This window comes from Epinephelus moara, chromosome 10 (genome assembly GCF_006386435.1).
Source record: "Epinephelus moara isolate mb chromosome 10, YSFRI_EMoa_1.0, whole genome shotgun sequence".
Lineage (NCBI taxonomy): Eukaryota > Metazoa > Chordata > Actinopteri > Perciformes > Serranidae > Epinephelus > Epinephelus moara.
The window spans coordinates 23,443,263-23,464,836 of record NC_065515.1 but is presented as its reverse complement, the minus strand read 5'-3'; the positions used below and the strand labels follow the sequence as shown (position 1 = coordinate 23,464,836).

Below are 21,574 nucleotides of genomic sequence, written 5' to 3'. Positions count from 1 at the left end.
GCCGCCTCCCCATCATGACTGCCTTGATCCACTGCTAACAGCTTTTAAAAGAAACTGCGCAGTGTCTTTGCAGTGGTAACACAGGTGAAACTTTGGAAAACACCAGAGTTACTTTTTCCCCTCCAAGCAGTTTGAAATATACAATAACAACTCTTAAGTTTTTGTATATTTCTTTTGCATAAACATCAAAACTGTCTCACACTCGCAGCATGGTGGAAAGTGAAGGTAAAAAGTCTGTTATACAAAAAGCCTGAACATGTGGAGAAAATTAGCCATCATCAGTATTTCCAAAATACACGATCACTTTAGAAACAGAGGTGGTCAGGTTTGGTCAGGGAAATGGAAACAGGACAGCGCAACACACCTGATTCCTGGAAACTACACTTTGCTCACTGTCTTATTTATCTTTTGTTCCACTGTCAACACGGTTTTTACAAGCCTCAACATGATTGAAAATTATAAAGCATAACTATGTCATTAGCTTAGCTGTCCAAGAGCATTAACTTACTTATTTTAGAGTGGACTTATCACAGTGTTGATTTTCTTTCCCCCCACAGCTGTCTTTTCCTTCCCTTCCTGTTTTATATTGGAGGAAGAGGGGGGAAGGGGAGAGCGGCTCGGAGGATTTAAAGTTGAATGAATAAATGACTAAATTGCTCTCTTTTTATTCCTCCTCTCAGGCGGAGGGTGATGTAGCAGCTCTAAACCGTAGGATCCAGCTGGTGGAGGAGGAGTTGGACCGAGCCCAGGAGAGGCTGGCCACGGCACTGCAGAAACTGGAGGAGGCTGAGAAGGCCGCAGATGAGAGCGAGAGGTCAGCTTAGGATTGTGATTTTGTTTCATTTAAGGATTGGGCGTGTGTGTGAAATCGTGTGTGTTCACAGCGTCACCTGGCTTTCACAACATAATTTAAAGCCTTATTTGTGTCCTGTGCACTCAGAGGGATGAAGGTGATTGAGAACCGAGCGATGAAGGACGAGGAGAAGATGGAGATGCAGGAGATCCAGCTGAAGGAGGCTAAACACATCGCTGAGGAGGCCGACCGTAAATACGAGGAGGTGAGAGGACTAACATCCTGAAATTGAGATGCACTTTTTATCTGACGTACTCTTGCCTTTAGGATTCTACTGTGCTTCAAGTCCAAAAAGTTTTAATGTTTTTGCCCCCAGGTGGCCCGTAAGCTGGTGATCCTGGAGGGAGACCTGGAGAGAACTGAAGAGAGGGCCGAACTCTCAGAACTGTGAGACCAGTAAACTCACTGACACGAGCAAAGATACAACACATACCCTTGCCCATTTCTCTCATTAAAACTGAGCATGTGTCGGTCTGTTTCCACAGTAAAGCATGCGACCTGGAGGAGGAGTTGAAAAATGTGACCAACAACCTGAAGTCCTTAGAAGCCCAGTCTGAGAAGGTGAGTGTCATGTTGCATGTGAGTAATATGCACAGTGATGACTGAATCAGGGACTTATTTTGTTTCAAAGTTGCATAATTGCCTAGAGTTGGTTTGTGTTCTCACGGCAGCATTTACAAGCGGACCAGATCAGATGTCACGAGAAAGCTGCTCTTGATTGGTCAGAATTTCCATGTGGGAAAAATCCAGGAAGTAAACAAAGCGTTGAAGAAGAGTAAACTTGCAAGATAAATGTGACACTTTCTAATGTCACAATGGAGGGACAACTACGCAGGTTGATTTTAGCGCTGCTCATCGTGGACTATATTGCTGTCATTGTTCATTTTAGTCAAACCATACAGTTTGAAAACGAGGCGCGGCTCCAACTAGAAAACAATGTTTTGATGCATTGGATGTGCTGAATGTGCATATTAAGGCAGTACAGGAGGAGGTGCACATTAATAATCCTCCAGGACTGTAACATGCTCATGTTTAACCCAAACAGTGTGTCATGTGACTGCAGTTGGTTCGGATCGAGGTCGGAACACGTTCTCACCACAAACGAACCACACCAGAGTTTGTTTGTAACCGGACCGAGACCACCTCTTCAAGAGGGTCTTGGTCCGGTTATTTTGGTGCGCACCAGAGTGGGATTGCTGTGTTCACACCTGCCCAAACAAACCGCACTAAGGGGGCAAACGAACTTGAGTACAATTGAACCAAACCAAACAAGGCAGGTGTGAAAGCACCCTAAGTTACTCTATCCAAATTTGCAAGACCATCAGAACGGCTGTCTGGGCTTTTAATCCTTTTTTAGCTACCTAATCACAACATAACAACAACATAAAGCTCCTGTTTTAAAATCAAAGACTACATTTATTAGTGAGAGCTCTCTCATTAGGAATACTCTGTCAAAATCAGCGTCGTTGTGATGCAAACGAGTGAGCGAACGAACATCAGATTGTTTCAGTGATTCCCAATGAAGATGTCCTAAACTGCTGCGTGTGTCAGTGAACAGGTTTAGTGATGTGTTGCATGTCGCTTCTTTGAAAAACTGCTCAACCTAGCTCTGTTTTGGTGAAGCACCTCCAACCTATTTTCAGAGCAACAGCAAGCTGATGCGTAGGCTCGCTCGAGTGTTGTTGTGACTTGCAGTTTATCTGGACACTGTATCATGCTTCAGCAGCCAAAGTTTGCGCTCTTGCTATATGTTAGGTAGAGGTTGTATACCCTCTGACAGACTGTTTAAGAGACGTGATCTGTCTGTCTGTCTGTCTATCGAGCTTCTCTGCTCCGTTTTAGTACTGAGGACAGTACGTGCAGTGAGCCCAAAAAAATAGCATGATTCAATGACCATTCAATGGTAGGCAGTCAGATTTGACTGGGTAAATTCTTTGTCAGTGACACTCCCACACGTTTCTAAGTAATACTTCCTGAGTTGTGAAATCAGGGGCGTTTGTCAACATAGGAAAAAATGCAGCAGACTGCAGCACACTTTTTTTATCCAGTAATGTACAAGATAAGCATAATGTCAGGCCTATGTGTGTGAGTAAAAACCACTTGTTCACCAAGTTGGAATGCATTCACTGAGTCTATGGTAGGTAATGTGCTCAAATTGCCTGCGTCCAGACCTTTTATTCCGCCCACTCTAGTTCATGTTGGCTGACAAGTCTGGCATCTTGACATGAAACAGTGGTTCCTCGTTTAAAATAGAATGAAGTAGTTGTTGAGTGGCATGCCGGAACCAATGAGAAGGAATGACGGCGAGTGCTACAGACAAGACAGGCGCTGCTATCAAGGCTGTCTTCTTAATACTTACTTTGCTCCACTCCATTCTTAAAACCCTGGCAGAACAGGTATGTTGGCAGTGCTACACATCAGTATGGACCTTAAATGACGAACATTAGATGCAGGCAGATACGTTGGTCTCGAGTGATTGGTCAGGGAATATCGTCAGAAATCGAATAGAGTGGAAGCAAAGTCAGACTGAAGATAGAAACAGAGTGTAATGAGTTGACACTTCTGTCTAATATCAGGCGATGTTCAAAATGCATCAATAGTAAAAAGTAATTTTCTAATCCCTAAATAGTTACGAAGCTGACTGATGGTTTATGGAGTTGCTTTCGTTCTCTTTCGTGAATAAACAACCTAAATATATACAGTACATACCGTACACCAGGTCTGGCACCCAGTACATACTCATCTCCACTTCCCTGTATCCTATCATTTGGGCTCTTCTCGTGGCTCAGTGGACAGTAATTTGAGTGCGTAGGAATGGATACCACATCACCAAAGTATTGTTTCAAACTACCTCCATTATAATTGTGTATCATCAGGCTTTACTTACAACGCAACCGTTTATTTTCCCCTCAGGTTGTTTAGATGAAAACCTGAAGGTATCAAGAGTGCAAGACCTCAACTCTTTGTGATGTCGCTGCATGAATATATGTTTGCATGATAACTTATCCACCACACGACAAATTAGCAACTGAGGCTGTTTTGTTGTATACGCAGGATTAATGGCAGCATAAGGCCTGTCAGTATACACAAGCAGCCAGTAGAAACCTGCAGCTCATTCTTCCTGTTTGCTACATGACATTCCTCCCCAGGCACAGACAGGCAGTATGACAGCATGCCAGGCTAACCACATGACCATCCTCCTTTAGCGATACATGCCACAGCTTTGTTCAGCCAGGCCTGCCATGGTTGGCACAACTTGTTCCCAGGCCAGGCCAACACCTCGCCTCTTTCGTGCCACTACCCTCCTCTTTATGTAGCACTTCTCAGAGGGTGTGGTGCCAAAGCTGCTGGAGCAATTATAAAACCTTGGATGATAGAGAGTGTGTGTTTGTGTGTGTTCACTCTGTTGTATTTGTAGGTGAAAGCTTGTGTGAGCATGTGTTTGTATTGCTACCGCTTATTAGGTAATGTTTTTTTTCCTCTGTTTTCTCTATGTGTCAACAGTACTCAGAAAAAGAGGACAAGTACGAGGAGGAGATCAAAGTTCTCACTGACAAACTGAAGGAGGTGAGATCCTGATTCTGCTCATCCCAAAGCCAAACAGAAGATTTCACCAAACTGTATGTTTTTAGAGTGAAACAAATCAGCAGTGTCACCTTTGTGATATTTCTAAAAAGCACTGGGACAGGCATCACAACTGGATAGTGCCCAAATCAGACCAGGGACCTTTGCTACATGTCATCCCCCCAAACTCTCCCTACACATCCTGTCTTCCTCTACTGTATGCACCCTCTTAAAAGACAAGCTAGGTTTTTGAGGCCAGTGGCAGTCCCAAGGGGGGGAATGGGGGGCCATGGCCACCCTGATACAATTGTTGGTCCCTGTTCCTGCTTGCAAGTACAATTGGAGGCCAACATAACTGTCTTTAAGGGGCGGGGGCATGTTTATTTTCTAAGCTAGTGCAAAGGTAGTTGTGTCTTCTGAAACTATACAGTCTAAGGCATCCATTGGTACCAACCATGTCGGCATAGCTTGTCGGGAACAGGGCTAAATTTCTTTTGAAAGAACGACTGACATGGTCATTTTCAAAGGGGTCCCTTGAACTCTCATTGTTGTTGAGCTCAAAATGTGAAGCGTACTAGTATTACTATTAGCCTGTAAACGTCAGATAATTAGCAATATTAGCTGTAAAATAAAAATAAGGAACCAAAGTATATCCGTATGTGATACCATAACTATGCTACAAAGGCATAATAGAACTCCTGAAATTAAGCTATGGCTTTGGGTTCTATTTCTTATGTCCTCTGCCATTTAACGGCCTTTGCTATGGGTTTATCCCTCCGAGGCACCACCTTAGCACCCTGAAAAATATCTTTTGTACTCAGTACTCCATCAGGAGGTAGTGGGCGACTAACTTCTATATTAGACCCTCACCCCCGCGGCTCGACTCCCTTTGGAAGCTCAGCCACATGGGACTGGGTCCAGCTGAGCTTGTAGTTTTGAGGGCTACGCACATACTCATAGAACTGGAGCTACATTCAGGTAACTACTATTTTTGGTGTACCACCGGAAAAATGTCAGTGGGCCCATGTAGCCACCCCTACAAAAAATTTCTGGGAGTGCCTCTGTTTATTGCACACTTAAGATCAGTTTTTTTGTTTTGTTTTTTAAAGATATTTTTGGGGGCAGTTTCGCCTTTAATGGATAGGACAGACAAGTGTGAAAGCGGGAGAGAGAGAGGGAGTGACATGCAGCAAAGGGCCACAGGCTGGAGTCGAACCCGGGCCACTGCAGCAACAGCCTTGTACATGGGGCACCTGCTCTGCCACTAAGCCACCGACACCCCAAGATCAGTTATTTTTGTAACGTAATTGGTGATTTAAGCAGGTCGTTCGTTCATTTTATCAGCTTAATATCTGCAGGCATTAAAAACCAAAATGTAAAATATGTCATCTCTATAATTATTTTTTAAAGGTACAGAAAGGCTCCTGAAAAGAAAGTTTTGTATGTTGAACTCACTGCGTTCTAGGTTGTTGTTTTTTTTTACCTTACTGTGTTTGTGTGTTTCCTTCAGGCTGAAACCCGTGCAGAGTTTGCAGAGAGAACAGTGGCCAAACTGGAAAAGTCCATTGATGACCTGGAAGGTATGAGATCAGCACCGCTCATGTGTCACAGTGTTGCACCACTTTGTTTACACCAAAGTATACATTTTTTCAACACAACATAAAGGCTATTCATGACTGGCTTTAAATAAATGACCAGTCATCTGGACCTAAGGATGCATTTCAGCTTTAGTATAATAGGAAACACGTTTGTTGATGAACCACAAGCAGATAGATTAGTGGAGTTTTCTGTGGGTCATCTCTAATCCGAATCCACCATATTGCACACATGCACGTCAACATAGAGTTTGACACAGACCCCAGAAGGAGTGTCCTATTTCAGCAACACTGGAAATGTTTTCTGTGGAAAACAAAAGGCTCCCTGCCAAATATATGGAAACCCCTAAGCTAATGAAAGACCCTTGTTTCTGAAGGACAACTATTTCATGTCGGCCACGCTACAAAGAGGACAGAATGTGCCAGGATGTTTTTAGGTCATCATCATTTAGTTGTTAAACCACAGGCACTTGAGTTTATAGAGTTATTGGAGCAGTTTTATGAGACATTCAAAGCAGGCTTAAATGCTCAAAGCTCACCCAGCTAAAGAGCCGCAAGCGTAATTAGATATGCATCGTCCTTTCTTCCAAGCATTTCTGCATCTTTAAAAAGCCTGACCTATTTCTTTTTTGTCTTCTCCTTCCTCCCTTTTCTCTTTGCCTCCATCTGCCTCTCATTCTTATCCTGCTTTTGGCTTTTGGTTTGTGTCGCTGCTGTCCCTGACTCCTTCCTGTCGACCTCTGACCTCCAGATGAATTGTATGCTCAGAAGCTGAAGTACAAGGCCATTAGTGAGGAGCTGGACCATGCCCTCAATGACATGACATCTCTGTAGATGCTCTGACATCTCTCTCTCTCTCTCTGCCTCTCACTTCCCTTTTTCTGTCTCGTGCTTTGAACTCATCTTCTTTCTGCTGATCACTCTGTATGTGCCTTCTTCCATCTGACTATGCAGGGAAAACTAATTAAAATATTTTCTTTCCTACTTTACAGCTTTTGTCTCTCTGTTCTTGATTATTTATATGAGTTTTATGTCTTAAGGCCCAGACACACCAAACCGACCAAAGAATTAGTGGCTATGAAGGCCACATCGCCATGTCTCAGCCAAAATGTGGCACCTGAACACACCACAAAGACTACAGTCAATAGCAAACTAGCACGTAGCCTATGTTCTGCGCTTTTTTATGACTAAAATATAATGTTACCTAATATAGCGAGTTCGTTTTGATTTCACTCCCTCTTGACTTGAGCCTTTTGTTTACTTTCCTCACTTCCATTTCTCCTCATGCACTGATCTTAATTACCTGTTAGGGGTGGGATTAAAAATCAATAAAGCATAGTATCGCAACATTTTTGTGTGGGAATATCGTATCGTCACGCAGTCCCAAGTACTGATTTTTGAATTATATAAATTATTAATATTACAAGTGCAAATTAGGTAGTGTACTTGAATAATAAAATCAATTAATTTTCAGTCCACTAGATACATTTTGCTGCAAATACAATGACTGAAGTTTTGCTTTGGAGACATAATTTACAATTTATAATAGGTAATAAATGGCAATATATCACAATATATACACGTTATACACGTTAAAAGTTGCAGTAAAATTCTATCGAGTCTTAAGTATCATGATAATATCGTACTGTGGAGGCTCTGGTGATTCCCACCCCTACTGCCTATCAAAATTATTCAATTCACGGATGGACTCAGCTGACTCCAATGCTGCCAGCCAGCAAAAGCCAGCCATGCGGGACACACCACAAAAACTAGGGTGATAGATGCTTACCCAAGTCCCAATGTTTACGAATGGCGGCTTGGTGTGTCAGGGCCCTTAATAAAACGTGATGCATAAACTCTGCTAGGTACTGAACATTGCCATGCACTTTGTAATTATTTTTTGCAATGAGGTAACCAACAGCTTGCCTACATTGTACGTCTAAGTATGGGAAGTTTATGTCAGACAAGGTGAGATTATACTCTGATTCTGTGTGAATTAATGTAGTTTGCAGTCCCTTTTGACCCTTGAAAACACTTTTTTGCTTCAAAATCTAACTCATTTTTGATGGTTTCTGATGTGATTCATTCATGTATGTCCATAAAGTATGCACTGATATAACACAAAACACAAGGTATCATCTAATACAGCAAACGTAGCAGAAAATTCCCCTAAAAAGCCCATCGTGTAATCTACTAACAGTCCTCTCAGAGAATGAGTCAGCAGTTTATATGCACGGATAGGCACAGTGGTGTGGTTGAGGTTTTTTTGCATGTGGCACAACTTTAACCAAAACAGTTATGCAAAACATCTGTCCAGTAAAACTGTGCTCCGCGCAGTTTTGCGAGGGATGCAGTTTGACAAACCTATAAAAGAGAATAAAACTGGCGTGACACGTGCAGCGCTATTTGCTGATGGTTGAGGTTTCACCATGTCACTTTTCTTCTTCTCTGCAGAGAAATTAGCGAACGCCAAAGAGGAGAACCAGGGCATGCATCAAGTCCTGGACCAGACCCTGCAGGAACTGAGCTGCTTATAAACACACAGAGAGGAAGCTGGAGAGGATGAGATCGTCATGTAACATTCCTTTAATGTTCGACTCCATTCCACATTTCGAGCAGTAAAATCTTCCCCGTGTGAAGGGGGATTAACTTAATGCTTGTCCCTTGATGTTTTTTTTTTTTCTAAGGCACAACTTTTTTTTTTTTTTTCCCTAATGGGAAGTCATTTTGACCCCTTTTTTTTTATCTCCAGCTGTGATTGCAGAAATTCTCCCAGAAATGATTTTTGACCACTTATTTAGAAAAGAACTGGCAACTAACTCTCAAAGAAACCTCAGATTTGGTCACTGAACCACTTAAACTGGCTTAATTCTACATTTATGCACACATACATGAAGCCTCTGTCTGGTCATTTTAATACATGTGCTACAGATGGTGTTGGGTGCTCAGTATGGCTCTGAAGCGCCACCCAGTGGTGATATAAAGTTAGGCATGTCTTAACCACACATTGACCTTATGGAAAGGTTTTATTGATAACTAAACAGGTCAAGGCACATGCTGCTCAGTCACTGAATCATAAAGTAACACCTCTTTTGCCAATCCCTGATTACCTTGAGGCCTACATGATGAAGATGCAGAGTATCTTTTTTCTACTCTATTGTTAGTGTAGGAATCTGCAGAACCTGAGAGCTGTGCGTGTACAGTTTCTATCAGCGACGTGCATTTCTAAGCCGTACAACCTTTCCCTAAGCTCGGCCTGCATCATCAACACATCCCGCACCATCGCCAACAGTTCGCCATAATGTAGTCAATATTTACTAGATTTACAATATGTTGTATTACATGAGCGAGCTAAACACCAAACCACTGGAAGCTCAAGTCAAGTTTTGTCAACCATGGATACTTATTGTATATAGCAGAATAATGTTAGGTATTTGAGAAATTGTATTGCTTTGATTTGTTTTGTTTTTTCATTTACACCACTTTTATTTTTTTTGCCAGGGGAACTCTCAAGACCAAAGAACACACATTACACAGACAGTAAATTCTTCAAATGTTTTTATTTTTGTTTGTGATGGTCATCATGGTTTCATCTCATGCCAGGGCCATGAATAGAGCCTCACACACTTGACCGAGACCATTTTAAAATATATTTCATTCACCAACCCCCCTCTATGTCAACCTAATAAATGTTTTACAGAAACCATGATGCGTTGGAGTTTTTGTGCTTTTTAAACATTACGGTACATGTTTTACTTCTTCAAAAACAGTAGTCAAAACTACTCTATATGTAGTGCTTCATCATATCAATCTGATATACATACAATTGGATGTAAGTTTAACTTGAGCTTATTCTGTTCTACGAAACACCACAGGGGGTGAAAATTACCTCCACATTACATACTGTAAAACTTCAATTTAAAGCGTAGTCCCCATAATCCGTAACTCTCTCTGATGCGCTGTCTGTCGAAGCTAGATCAAATCAATCATTTATAATTGATATATTATCTGAAGCCTAACTTTAAAACAAGAAATATTCATACTGGTTTAAATGAACAATTTGTATGTCCCATCTTTGCTGAGCAACAGTTTTGTGTGAAAGGAGTTAAAGGCCTGTCCCAAATATAGGCCTGTTTACTTAATAGAGTTCAACAAATAATAGCCCCGGGCTACTTATTGAAGTTTTACAGTATCAATACATTTCTCCACCAAGGATTCAACACATGGAGTGTGAGGCTCAGACTCATTTTTTTAAATGGTCCATTCTTCCATTCTGCTGCTTGTCAGGGGTGCTTTTGCACATTTCTGCTCAGGAGTATTTCTTCCTGAAGGCACAGCCTAGACAGACAGAAACCAAAATGGAATTAAAACCTTTCTCTTTTTCCACAAACTTACATCTTTGTTCATAGCCTATATCCATTCACTCACACCTGAGAGAAGAAAAAACAAAGCAACATTAGAAATATATATATATATATATTTACCTTCTGTTAGTCTGCATTTCCCTCCTGCTGGTTGGCAAAGGATGAGTGAGCAGCCTGCACAGGGTACCACTGTCTGAGAATGACTGAAGATGGTGGTTATCTTGTAACAGCCTGGGGAGTACAGAGAATAACATAAATTAGGAATATTTCCATTTTAAGCACAATATTTATCTAAAAAAAAGCATTAAAAAATCAGTGAGGAAAACTGGTGCAGTCCTTACCTGTGCATTTGACATCCATGAAGTAGGAGTTGGGACTCTGCACCAGCCTCTTCTTCTTATGTCTGCTCCTCTCCCTGGCAAAGGTGGGGTACAACAGATCCTTGTCCTGCAGAGGATAAGAGGAATATTACATGTGACATTTTAAAGAAAGAAATTCAGATTTTGGGGGGGGGGGGGGCGGTGTTATGTTATTTTTATTTAAGTTTATATCATAACGCCCTCTACAGTCTGATGAATGAACTGCAACTCAGAGCAACAACACAAACATGTCCAGACAAGTCCAGGCATCATCCTGAAGTTATACCTGTACACTGAATACACATAATGATCTTAAAAACACATTTAGACATATTCCCGTTGTAACATCTAATGTATTAGCCTAAATGATTAATAAATCTTTCTTATTCTGTTTCCATGTGTTATTTTCATCAATCAATAACAGCCTGAACATCTTTCTGTCAATCACAACTGTTCTGCAAGCGTTCAAACGTTTCTAACCAGAAAAAAATATATATATTTTTATAGCATTTAGACGTTTTCACTTACAGGCATTTTGCTGGAATCCCTCAGGTGTCTCGTCCAATGCAAATGCGATATAGAAAGTAATTTCCAGAGCGTCTGTCTCAACAGAACCACTTGGTTGTTTCTCTTACGATCGATTAAGTACCGGAAGAGCCCGGGAAGGCGGGGTCTTTGTTTTCAGGGGAGGCGCAACAGAGAATACTGTATGAACTGGTCCATGAGGAGTACATAATAATGTCTTATATAATTACTTTTGTAAACAGAACACATTAAAAGACAAAATCAACAATGAATAGAAGCACTTCATATGTAAGCTATTTTTCATTGGACTCTGAGTTCTGAACACATGAAAACTGACAAACTTTTTCCTAGACAGATTTTTAAACTATCTTTTGGCTCTTAACAGGGGTGTAGCACCAAATTCTGGGTCCTATTCATCAGCAGTTTCTGTGGGACCCCTGCCCTTCCTCTCTTGATCCATGACTTTCATGCACCCCTTGATTTTTTTTTTTTTAGACAAAGTTTGCTTTTGTTTTCTTTCTTTCATCCGCCAGTCTTGGGGATGGACATGACAATGTACGTTGGTGCTCCAGCAGCATGAACCGTCACTCACTTGACTCTACAGTAGCTGTGTTTAGAGACTTCTTAGTGCAGGGATGGACTAAACTATTGTGCACCTTTAAGGTGTGACAGGGGCTGACAGTTATGGCACTACTTCTTACTCTTCTTTTAGGTTTTATGGTGGGTAGCAATCAGCGTCAAGATGCATTACCGCTGTAATGTCGTAATTACCATATGAAGTTGGAGTGTGCACCAGTTATTTATCCTCCTCACAAAATAATAAAGAAAAAAACTAAATACTCTTAAACAGTCCAGTTTCTTTCAGTCTTCCTACACCGATGTCATAGAATACTTGTGGCAATGCAAAACTACATCCTCCACTGATTCCTCTACCTGACAGTGCTCACATGATCCTGAAGGATGTTTCACTGAGTGCAATGTTTTGTTAAGTCTTGTATGTCCAAGTCTTAACCTTGTTTAAATGTTCTCCTCTTCAGTGCATCCTTTTGCTGTTCTCACTGTGCCTACTTCTTCGTATTGCAAACAAGTGTCGTCCTGTGTTTCCAGTGTCCCAACTGTGCTGCCACTCTTTAATGATGTTTCTTTTGATAATTCCTTTTGCTTCTGCTTTACTAAGTGATACATCCATAATTCTTCATGTTTCAGAGCCTGTTTTGTTAAACAATCAGCAGTTTCATTTCCCTTAACTCCTCTGTGAGCTGGTATCCACATCCATGTAGTATCAATATTCAGATTTTTAATATCCTGCCTGCTACTAGATGCAAGTGATTGATTAATTCCTCTATAATCTGTCGTGCTGTTGCAAAGTTATGGCACTTATTACTTAGATATTTAAAGAAATACAAACAAAACAAAACTTGTCATTCAAGGCTTTTTGAGGGCCCCCCTCCTATTGCACCCTGGGTAATCAGTCCCACTTTCCCATAGTGTGTGGTGCATACAATAAACACATTAAGAGAAAATAAAGAATAAAGGCAAAGTGCAACAAAGGTAAAGACGATAAATTTATGCTAGAATAGAAAAAATACAATAAAAATATTAAAACGATGCTATAAAAATCCTGTAACAAATATGTTAGGTTAGAATATAACTGTTTAAGAATGAATTAAGAATTATAATTATATATTATATATTAATTTTGTTATAATTATATATAATTATTATAATTATAGTTAAGAATTAATCTCTACAGTGAGCAAACTATGGATAGTTTAAAAGGTCGTCACTAAATATATAAACACATAGATAATTATACAATTAAATGCTCAAATAAATAGATATAATAGTGTGATAAATGCTTAAATAAATGACTGAATAAATAAAAATATATATATATAGACACACACAAAATAAACATAAAAAACATACATTTAACATTTATATATTTTATGTAGTTTTATATATTTATGTATTTAATGTCTGATTTAATTTGTGATTTATTTTATTTATAATGACAATGAAGCAATAAATTGAATCATTCATTTATTTAAACATGTTCAAATGTATTTATCTATTCATTTGTTTAAGTATTTAAGCAATTAATTTTATATTTATATATTTTTAAATTAATTTATTCAATTATATAATTATTTATGTATTCATATTTTTAGTTACAGTCCCTAGAGCTCCCCACAGTCAACAGGAAGTGTTATCTTTGTCAAACAGCTAACTAACAAACAAAGATGTGACCGGGTGACCACGGACATGAAAACGAACAAACCCAACAGGAAGCAGCGGACTTCCGGAGCCACGACGACAGAGAAGAGTGACACTTGATTTGACCAAAAGACAGCTCACAGGCGGTGACGTCTGTGTCTGCACAACGGGCGGGATATCCGCAGTAGTAAGCTAGCTAATAACATGGCGAAGACTTACGATTACTTGTTTAAACTACTTTTAATCGGCGATTCGGGCGTCGGGAAGACCTGCGTGCTATTCAGATTTTCAGAAGATGCCTTCAACTCAACGTTTATCTCCACTATAGGTGGGTACAAGTCGGATTATCACTGTTGTCTTTGCCGAAAAGTGTCACAGGAGCAGCCCATCCCGTCATGCTAATTTGGTGCTAACTTTTCTGGCTAGCATTCATCTTGTAGTGGCTACTCAGGAAGCAGCTCGGCCGGCTTGTTTGAGGGGCTTTTATAGACACGACAATAATATTTTAATGTGTTACTAAACGTAGAAAGCCTCTGTATGTATGACCCGTAGTTATAGACACCCCACACACTCTGTAACAGTAGATATTTATTAACTACGGCCAGCTGAACTAACAGGCTACAAAGCTGTCAGTGAGCTAGTTGGCAGTTTTACTTTCTATATGACCAGCTGTACTTCGCACTGTCGCAGCCAACGCTACAGAAAATGTCAAAGAACTCGTTAACCCCTTTGTCTTTAAATCAGCCAGTTTCGGCTCCAGATGACACATGTGCTTTATTGACTCTTGTGACTTGTGTTCTTCCTCAGGTATTGATTTCAAGATCAGAACAATAGAATTAGATGGCAAGAAGATCAAGCTACAGATATGGTAAGATATGATTATATTTCACTTTACAGCCTGACCAATGTGGCAGAAGAAAGATACATGATGGATGATAATTATTCTCAGCTGCCAGTTTATTAGGTACATGTAACTAACTCATACAACAGCCCAACAGAGGCACACAAAGGGCAAGCCAAGATTTTGAGGCACACCTGTATTTATATCTGTGCACAATAGCTTCTATAACATGTGTTATCACAGATTATCTCAAATGAGAACAATAGGACATGTAGCTGTCATGATACTGTCTACTGACTTCTCTTTCAGTGGTAGGTTGTCTTCGCTGGTGCTTTGTTGTCATGTGCTCCATACAGTATAGCGATCCATTGTCCCACTCACGGCTTTCTCCTTTTAAATGTTATCACCCCTCACACTGGCTGTCGCTCAGGGCCTTGATGTGTCGCTCACTTATAATTCCCATGCACAAACAGTGACAAATAGGTTCCTCGTAAAGGTTTTCTTTAATTAAATTTAATAAAATTACATTTTTGTAGCTAGAGTTTGCCTCTTTATTCGGAAATGGGTGCACACAACATACTGACACAGTTGTTTAAACATGCTTTATAATGTTTTTGTGTAGGCTCAGTTGAATATTGCCATAATAATGTGTGCTTATCCCAAAATCCCACAGCACACCTGGTTTGGCATGAGAACCACTGTATTAGGGTTTATTGCAGACTGGTTGTTAGCTGTTAGTTTTAGCTTTGTGTGTCTCATAAACTGACAGCTGAGTTCGCATGACTTTAATTGTTATTTTGCTTCATTATGGCACAACTTAAAGTGGCTTTTTTAAAAGAGGTGTTGGTGATGTGATATTACCAAAATCAAGATAGATACTCATGATAATGTGAGCCTTCAAAAAGTGCTGTCAGATATATATGTAAGATTAATATCTACAACTTTCGATGATGTCCGCTTATATTATTTCCAGTTTTATGGTAGATATCATGCTGTTATTAAACAAGACATAACTCAGGTTTTCTGTCTTTTAAGCTTTGCACCATTTTTGTATTCTCTCTTGACAACACTATCGACATCATGACTTTCCTCATTTTTGATATAGAACAAATCAATACCAGCTCTTTGTAAATGTAAAAGTTAAGATAACTGTGTCCACTGAGTACTGGTGAACAACATTTGAAGTAAATCAAAGCAACATTTTTGGGAATTTTCTTTGTCTCGCTAAAGCTTATATGAGAAGATCTGTGCTTTCAATACAGAGGTATTCGTGATATGTTAACTCTTGCACAAAGACTGGACGCTGGGGGAAAACATCTAACCCAAAGCTATCAAATGTGTATTCCATCGCTCTAAAGCTGACCCATCTACAGTCTGTGTGTGAGTCTTTAATACCCATAGAGGGGAAAAAATTACTTTAAAGAGCAGTTAGCATTGGAGATGTGTCATGACCAACAACAGCTGTGTCTCAAGCCCTGTCCTTATTGTCCTCAGAGTTGCTGGTTTGGCAATTTTCAACAAAACCCAGCTGACTCTTGGATGTAATTGTGACCAGATTGCAGTATAACAACACACAACACAAAACCAAGAAAGTCAGAGAGTTGATTATTCATTTATTTTACTTTTTACGAAGGTTCTCTTGCTTCCAGGCTCTTTACCTCATGCACAGATACAGATCTTGCTAGCTAGATGCAGCCAGGTTAAATGTGTGTTTTCCATTCAGGGATACAGCAGGACAGGAGAGGTTCAGGACCATCACGACAGCCTACTACAGAGGAGCAATGGTGAGTTTCATTTTGCATCTTAACAACTCGCGCAATAGTGTAGATAATCTGTGGGAACTGAAAGGGTGAAGTGGTGGTTTTCTCAGGGATCCGCACTGCAGCATCAACCTTATCCAGAGCCACACCCCACATTGTTGTTTTTGTTGTTATTTTATGCAGTGCAGTGTCATGGTATGTTTCATAGCCTCTCCTTTAGTTCAAGTCTAACTGGATGCCTGTGTTTGTGCATTTTACTTCAGGGACATAATTAATCATTGTTGTCTTTGTTGAAGTGTCATGCTTTTACTTGAAGCTGCAAAATCATGTGATCCGTCACTAATGAGGGGTGACATGGACTTCAAAAACTTAATTTCCACGTCTGTCTCTATGGATTAATGAGATTTGTTCAGGAATGATTTGATTGTCTGACTCCTCCATTGTTTGACATCTTTTCCTCCATGAACTCTGCAGGGCATCATGTTAGTGTATGACATTACCAATGAGAAGTCCTTTGACAACATCAAGAACTGGATACGGAATATAGAAGAGGTAAATGTTCTGCATTAGTGAGTGTGACTAGGTGTGTTTGCTTCTTCTGCAAATAATGATATCTATCTGTTCTGTGTGCATGCGTGAGTGTGTTTTATTTTGGTTTGTATAAATCCAATGCATTTAATTGCTTATCACTTCCCTGTGTGTTCACCATGCCATTTATTTATCCTCCACAGCATGCCTCAGCAGATGTGGAAAGGATGGTCCTTGGGAACAAATGTGACGTCAATGACAAGCGACAGGTGTCCAAAGAAAGAGGAGAGAAGGTGGGATGATAAAGCTGTCGTATAAATCCACTGAGAACTTGATTAAAAGTACAATTGAGCCTCACTCTTTCGGGCTGCGTATCCACCAAACACTTGCAGTATAGAACCTTAGACCATGTACGTAACATGAACCGACATGTAGTTAAATTCTAGATCTCTATTGAGTACCCACCGCAGACTGTACTCTATAATGTAGATGAGGTTGTTGCCAGATACTAAAAGACGTGTCTCCTTGTCTGCGCCTCGCTGATGATTCACAGAATGGGGTTTGAGCGGTGACATTTTCAGAACAAAAAAGAATAGGCTGGAGTCTTTACAGCCTCTGTCGCAATCCATGGGATATTTAAAAATAGCGGGTTAGTGGTTTGTACATTGAGTCCTTGTTGAGCAAGAGTGACAATTTTCTCAACCAATCAACAGACTGCAGTGTTTCTAGCTCCACCTTTTAGTATGGGATCAGTGTGCTAGGTACCTCAACAAAGGAGTGACAAAAAAACGGACGGAAAGCAACAGTTCTGTTAATACGGTCCACAGATTTTAAGAATTCAAATAGAAAAATGTGAAACGAACTGAATGTAACAGAACCAGACTGTTTGGTGGAAACGAGGCTTTGGGTACATACAGTATTTAGTATTTTGGCGACTGACACTGATTCTGTCTCCGTTCTCCTCCTGTCAGTTGGCGCTGGAGTACGGTATCAAGTTCATGGAGACCAGCGCAAAGGCGAACATCAACGTCGAGAATGTGAGTTCACACTTATTCTGCGATTATTCATTTCACAGCTGAAGGAATTGTTACCAAAAGTTTGACCTTTTGTTGATTTTTGTCTGTTTATGTAGCTGGAGTCATAGAGTTGAGTAATTCACTGCACATGATGAAACACGATATCAGATTTTCACACAGCTATCGTGGCTGTAAGAGTCACGCTAACAATACTAACGCCGGTATGATGGAAAATTTAAAGAAAAAACAAAATAATGCTTTTTGCCAAGTTCATCTTTACATTTGTTTATTTTGCATTTTGTCTCTTTTTTGGCAAATGAATTACACCATAACTGTAAAAAGTGTTCAAAAAGAGCAGTTACGTTTAATGGATATTGTGAAGGCAACTTGGTGGTGCTGGGGAAAGAGACAAAGAGAGATTGAAAGGATACAGAAATGATTTAAGAGGCTCTGGATATTTACATGATACTATCATATGTGTATGATTAACATGATATCAGTATTTATTTTTTAAATATCAAGGTAATCGTCAGTACTGGTACATCAGGACACCCTTAGATGAAATATGAAGCTATTTTATAAGAGCATTTTCTTTGGCTTTTTCTGCCTTTCATTAGATAGAATAGACTAAGCGTGAAAGGGTGAAAGAGAGGGGAGGGCATGCAGCAAAGTGCCACAGGCTGGACTCGAGGCAGCGGCCACTGCAGTAAGACAGGGGCCTGTTACACAACCACTATGCACTCAAAACTGTGCATGACAATATTAGTCATAAATAGATGGATACAGATGTGCCCAGTGGTTCAGTGGGTAGAGCAGGCGCCCCTGTGTTTATCTACATTTCATAAAACTTGTCTTGTACAGTTTTGAGTGCATAGAGGTTGTAGACCATAAAACCAGAATATAGTAGGAGACCTTAATACACTATCAGTGTGGAGAAATGTATCTGTCTATGATGCATATTGTTCTCTTTTAATGGATCCCCATTAACTGAACTGACTCATGAAATGAAACTGTTAAATGTCATGCATAATTAGATCGTAACCACATAATCTGTTTACTGCAAACCCACAGATTGTGTGTTAATCGTGTGCAGTGTTTGCTTAATACCAGAGTAATGCCATTATTTTTGTTAATATAATTTCAGTTATTTAATTTGTTTAACCTGTTTTTGTCTGCAGGCCTTCCTAACCCTCGCCAGAGACATCAAAGCAAAAATGGACAAGAAGCTGGTAAGAATGTTGAGAGTGTGTGGTATCTGTGTCGTGCTCTGGTGTTTTTGTTCTCATATGTGAACGCGCTCTCTCATCTGTGTGTATTTTAGGAGGGCAACAACCCACAGGGCAGCAATCAAGGAGTAAAGATTACAGAACAACCCAAGAAGAGCAGTTTCTTCCGCTGCACGCTCCTGTGAGGAGACGGGAAGCGTTGGCATCCACCATCGCCTTAACTGTGTCCCCCACTGGACAGAACTGGACAGAGCACACTCTTATCTTCTCTTTTATTTTTTTCTTCACTCGTCTTCCTCCTCCTCCTCCTCCTCCTCCTCCTCCTCGTTCTCTCTGTTAGGAAAAACAAATTGCTCTCTCCGTTCCCTCGACAACTGTGAATCTAACTACTGTGGCCTCTTAGATGCTAAATTGGACTTCTTTTTTTACAGTTGCTCATCAGATTGACGATTCCAACATGATTCCTTAGATTTTATTGACTTTTAAAGATGATAAAACCTTCACTTTTCACAATAATGTCTGATTATCAGATAGTTTGTTTCATCTGTTGTCAGTGTCACACGGTGAAGTCTTATTTATTCGATCTGTATCACCAAAACTAGCCTAAATTATATATCCAGAAAAGGCTTCACAGTCCAATGGGCTTCCTAATTTCTGTCAAATAATGTATGTATCCAAGGTGATGAGAGTACAAACTATCATACCACATTTGTGGCCTAGACTTTTACATATCCACATTAGGTAACCGTGACATGTAAATATGTATCACTGATTATGATCCATATGAAACAGTAGTGCCAGTGCATTTTACTCATCATATCAACATTTGGGGTTTACATGTCCCCTGTCCACCTTTTCTACTTGTGTCTTCCTGTTGATTTCCTAGGCTGAAACATTCCTCTTGTGAACACTTTAATGTGCAATGTAATGACGTGTATGTGGGGCCCAGATTTAGCCTATCTTAAGTATTCACGTGGTCGCAGTAAGACTGGGTTCTTGACTAAGTATGCTTGTTTTAAGGGCACTCGGATTCCTTTTGTAGCCGCTCACCTCATCATTATTTTGGTATTGCAATTTGTTTGGTGATTGGTGTGAGGTTTATTTGATGCACTTCGACTGGTGGACTAGCAATACCTGACCCTGACACCTGAAGGCAATATGGTTACACAGCGGGGGCACAGAAGGAACCGCGGCGATGATGAAATCATTGTTTTATGCATTCATACTTCTTCCTGTTGTCAGTTCCAATGGGGGAACATGTACATGTACAACTGTTTTCTGGGCCTTGGATAGGGGCTGTGCTGTAGCAGTATTTATGGAGTGAAACAAAACATAGCACCAAAATGACAAAGTGCCCTTTTTATGTTCTTATTGATTATTATGCACTTTTTTTTCTCCTTTTTGTTCTTTCTGTAAAAAAACAAACAAAAAAGTTCTTAACATTTGTTGACTGTTTGTTGCAAGTCTTAACTGAAAGCAAAGAATATTCATGCACACGTTTTCCATTGTACCCTGTCTGGGCTTCCTAAAAACATCTGAGCACTGAAACCTCGTCTTGAGAGAAAATATACAGAAGGCCTTTGATTTAAAGATGTTTTTCCCTCATTACAACATTCCTACTAACGGACATTTCACTTTTCTAGCTTTGTTTTGCATTTCCATTGATGCTTTTGGGAACCCCAGATGCACCCACCTCGTTCCCTCCCCTCCTCCTCCTCTCCAGATATTCTACGTCTTGTTTTGGCCCAGCATCATGGCCACCTGAACTATGCATTCTGGGTGCGTAGGAAACCTCAAAAAGCTTTGCACATTTGACTTGACGAGCTTTATTTGAGATTAGAAATGTGCAAAGGATCCTTGCTGTTTTATTTTCTGCTGTCACTCTAAATTCTGCCGTATTTGCTCGGTTGAGCCGTTCAGGCGTGAGCATAGGAAATTAATTGATGATGAAAATCACAAGTGAGAGCAAATCATTTCTAGCGGTGCTAAAGAGTTATTGAACATGTAACTGCGTAACCTGTGGATTTAAATCATTGCCGTTAACATGGTTGGACTTGTGGCACAATTTTGGTTTAACTGGCTCTCACAGATCAAATTAATTGCTTGATAAAAAAAATGCAGTTTGGCTTAAATGTCATCTGAACAATGAGCTGCTCAGTAGTTCTTTGAGTCGTGTGTAATCATCACCAGGTCTATGTTACCATATCTTTAGCATTCCCACCTGAATTTGGATTTCATCGCTGATCATTGATGCATTTCATCGGGGAATAAATTAAATAATTCAGCAGCTGTAAATAAAATCTACAAAGATTGTACTGAAGGTTCATAAATCTTATTGATCTACACATTTTGTAGATATGTGTTTTGATGATTTATTAAAAATGAGATTCTTAAAAAAAAATGTTTCAGCTCGTTATATTTACACCTTTTTATTTTTTGGAGACCCATATAGACAATCAGTATGAGGAAGAGTATTTTATGGGTTTTGTTTAGATTTGGTATTTGAATTTTACTTGTAATAAAAAAGAAATGTAAAAAAACTGGTCACCCAAAACCCAGTTTATAAACACATGAAAAAAATTTCCAAGAAGAACTTAATGAAGGATTACAAACTTTAATAAAGATATGGAAGATTAAACTTGACTTTGTAGGAAATAAGCTATGGGTGCATACAATTTTACAAAATTATTCTGAAGTTGGTTTGAAAAATAGTTAGACATGGGTGT

The 21,574-nt window shown here is 39.9% G+C and overlaps 3 protein-coding genes across 6 annotated transcripts in view; 2 read left to right on the top strand and 1 right to left on the bottom strand.

Annotated features, from left to right (window-relative positions):
• Positions 1-9,721, top strand: part of tpm4a (tropomyosin 4a) — a 33,762-nt gene extending 24,041 nt beyond the window's left edge. For 2 of the 4 annotated variants that reach the window (XM_050054642.1, XM_050054644.1), the window contains 7 exons: positions 681-814; positions 941-1,058; positions 1,170-1,240; positions 1,339-1,414; positions 4,358-4,420; positions 5,928-5,997; positions 8,467-9,721. In XM_050054642.1, the coding sequence (XP_049910599.1) occupies positions 681-814; positions 941-1,058; positions 1,170-1,240; positions 1,339-1,414; positions 4,358-4,420; positions 5,928-5,997; positions 8,467-8,549 (615 nt within the window). In that variant the 3' untranslated portion in view covers positions 8,550-9,721. Of the gene's footprint in view, positions 1-680; positions 815-940; positions 1,059-1,169; positions 1,241-1,338; positions 1,415-4,357; positions 4,421-5,927; positions 5,998-6,763; positions 7,002-8,466 lie in introns of those variants that run through there. The other 2 variants (XM_050054643.1, XM_050054645.1) reach the window with 1 other exon arrangement.
• LOC126396504 (40S ribosomal protein S27-like) lies at positions 9,554-11,391 on the bottom strand. Its single transcript, XM_050054654.1, has 4 exons — positions 11,264-11,391; positions 10,718-10,823; positions 10,497-10,607; positions 9,554-10,350 (listed from the first exon to the last, which is right to left on the bottom strand). Exons 1-4 carry the CDS (start codon positions 11,267-11,269, stop codon positions 10,322-10,324), a joined length of 252 nt encoding a protein of 83 aa, XP_049910611.1. The 5' UTR covers positions 11,270-11,391; the 3' UTR covers positions 9,554-10,321.
• Positions 11,392-13,620: 2,229 nt separating this feature from the next.
• On the top strand, positions 13,621-21,249 carry LOC126396499 (ras-related protein Rab-8A). The gene is made up of 8 exons (XM_050054647.1): positions 13,621-13,805; positions 14,285-14,345; positions 16,042-16,102; positions 16,553-16,630; positions 16,810-16,899; positions 17,578-17,643; positions 18,801-18,851; positions 18,944-21,249. Exons 1-8 carry the CDS (start codon positions 13,682-13,684, stop codon positions 19,031-19,033), a joined length of 621 nt encoding a protein of 206 aa, XP_049910604.1. The 5' UTR covers positions 13,621-13,681; the 3' UTR covers positions 19,034-21,249.
• The last annotated feature ends 325 nt before the right edge of the window (positions 21,250-21,574 follow it).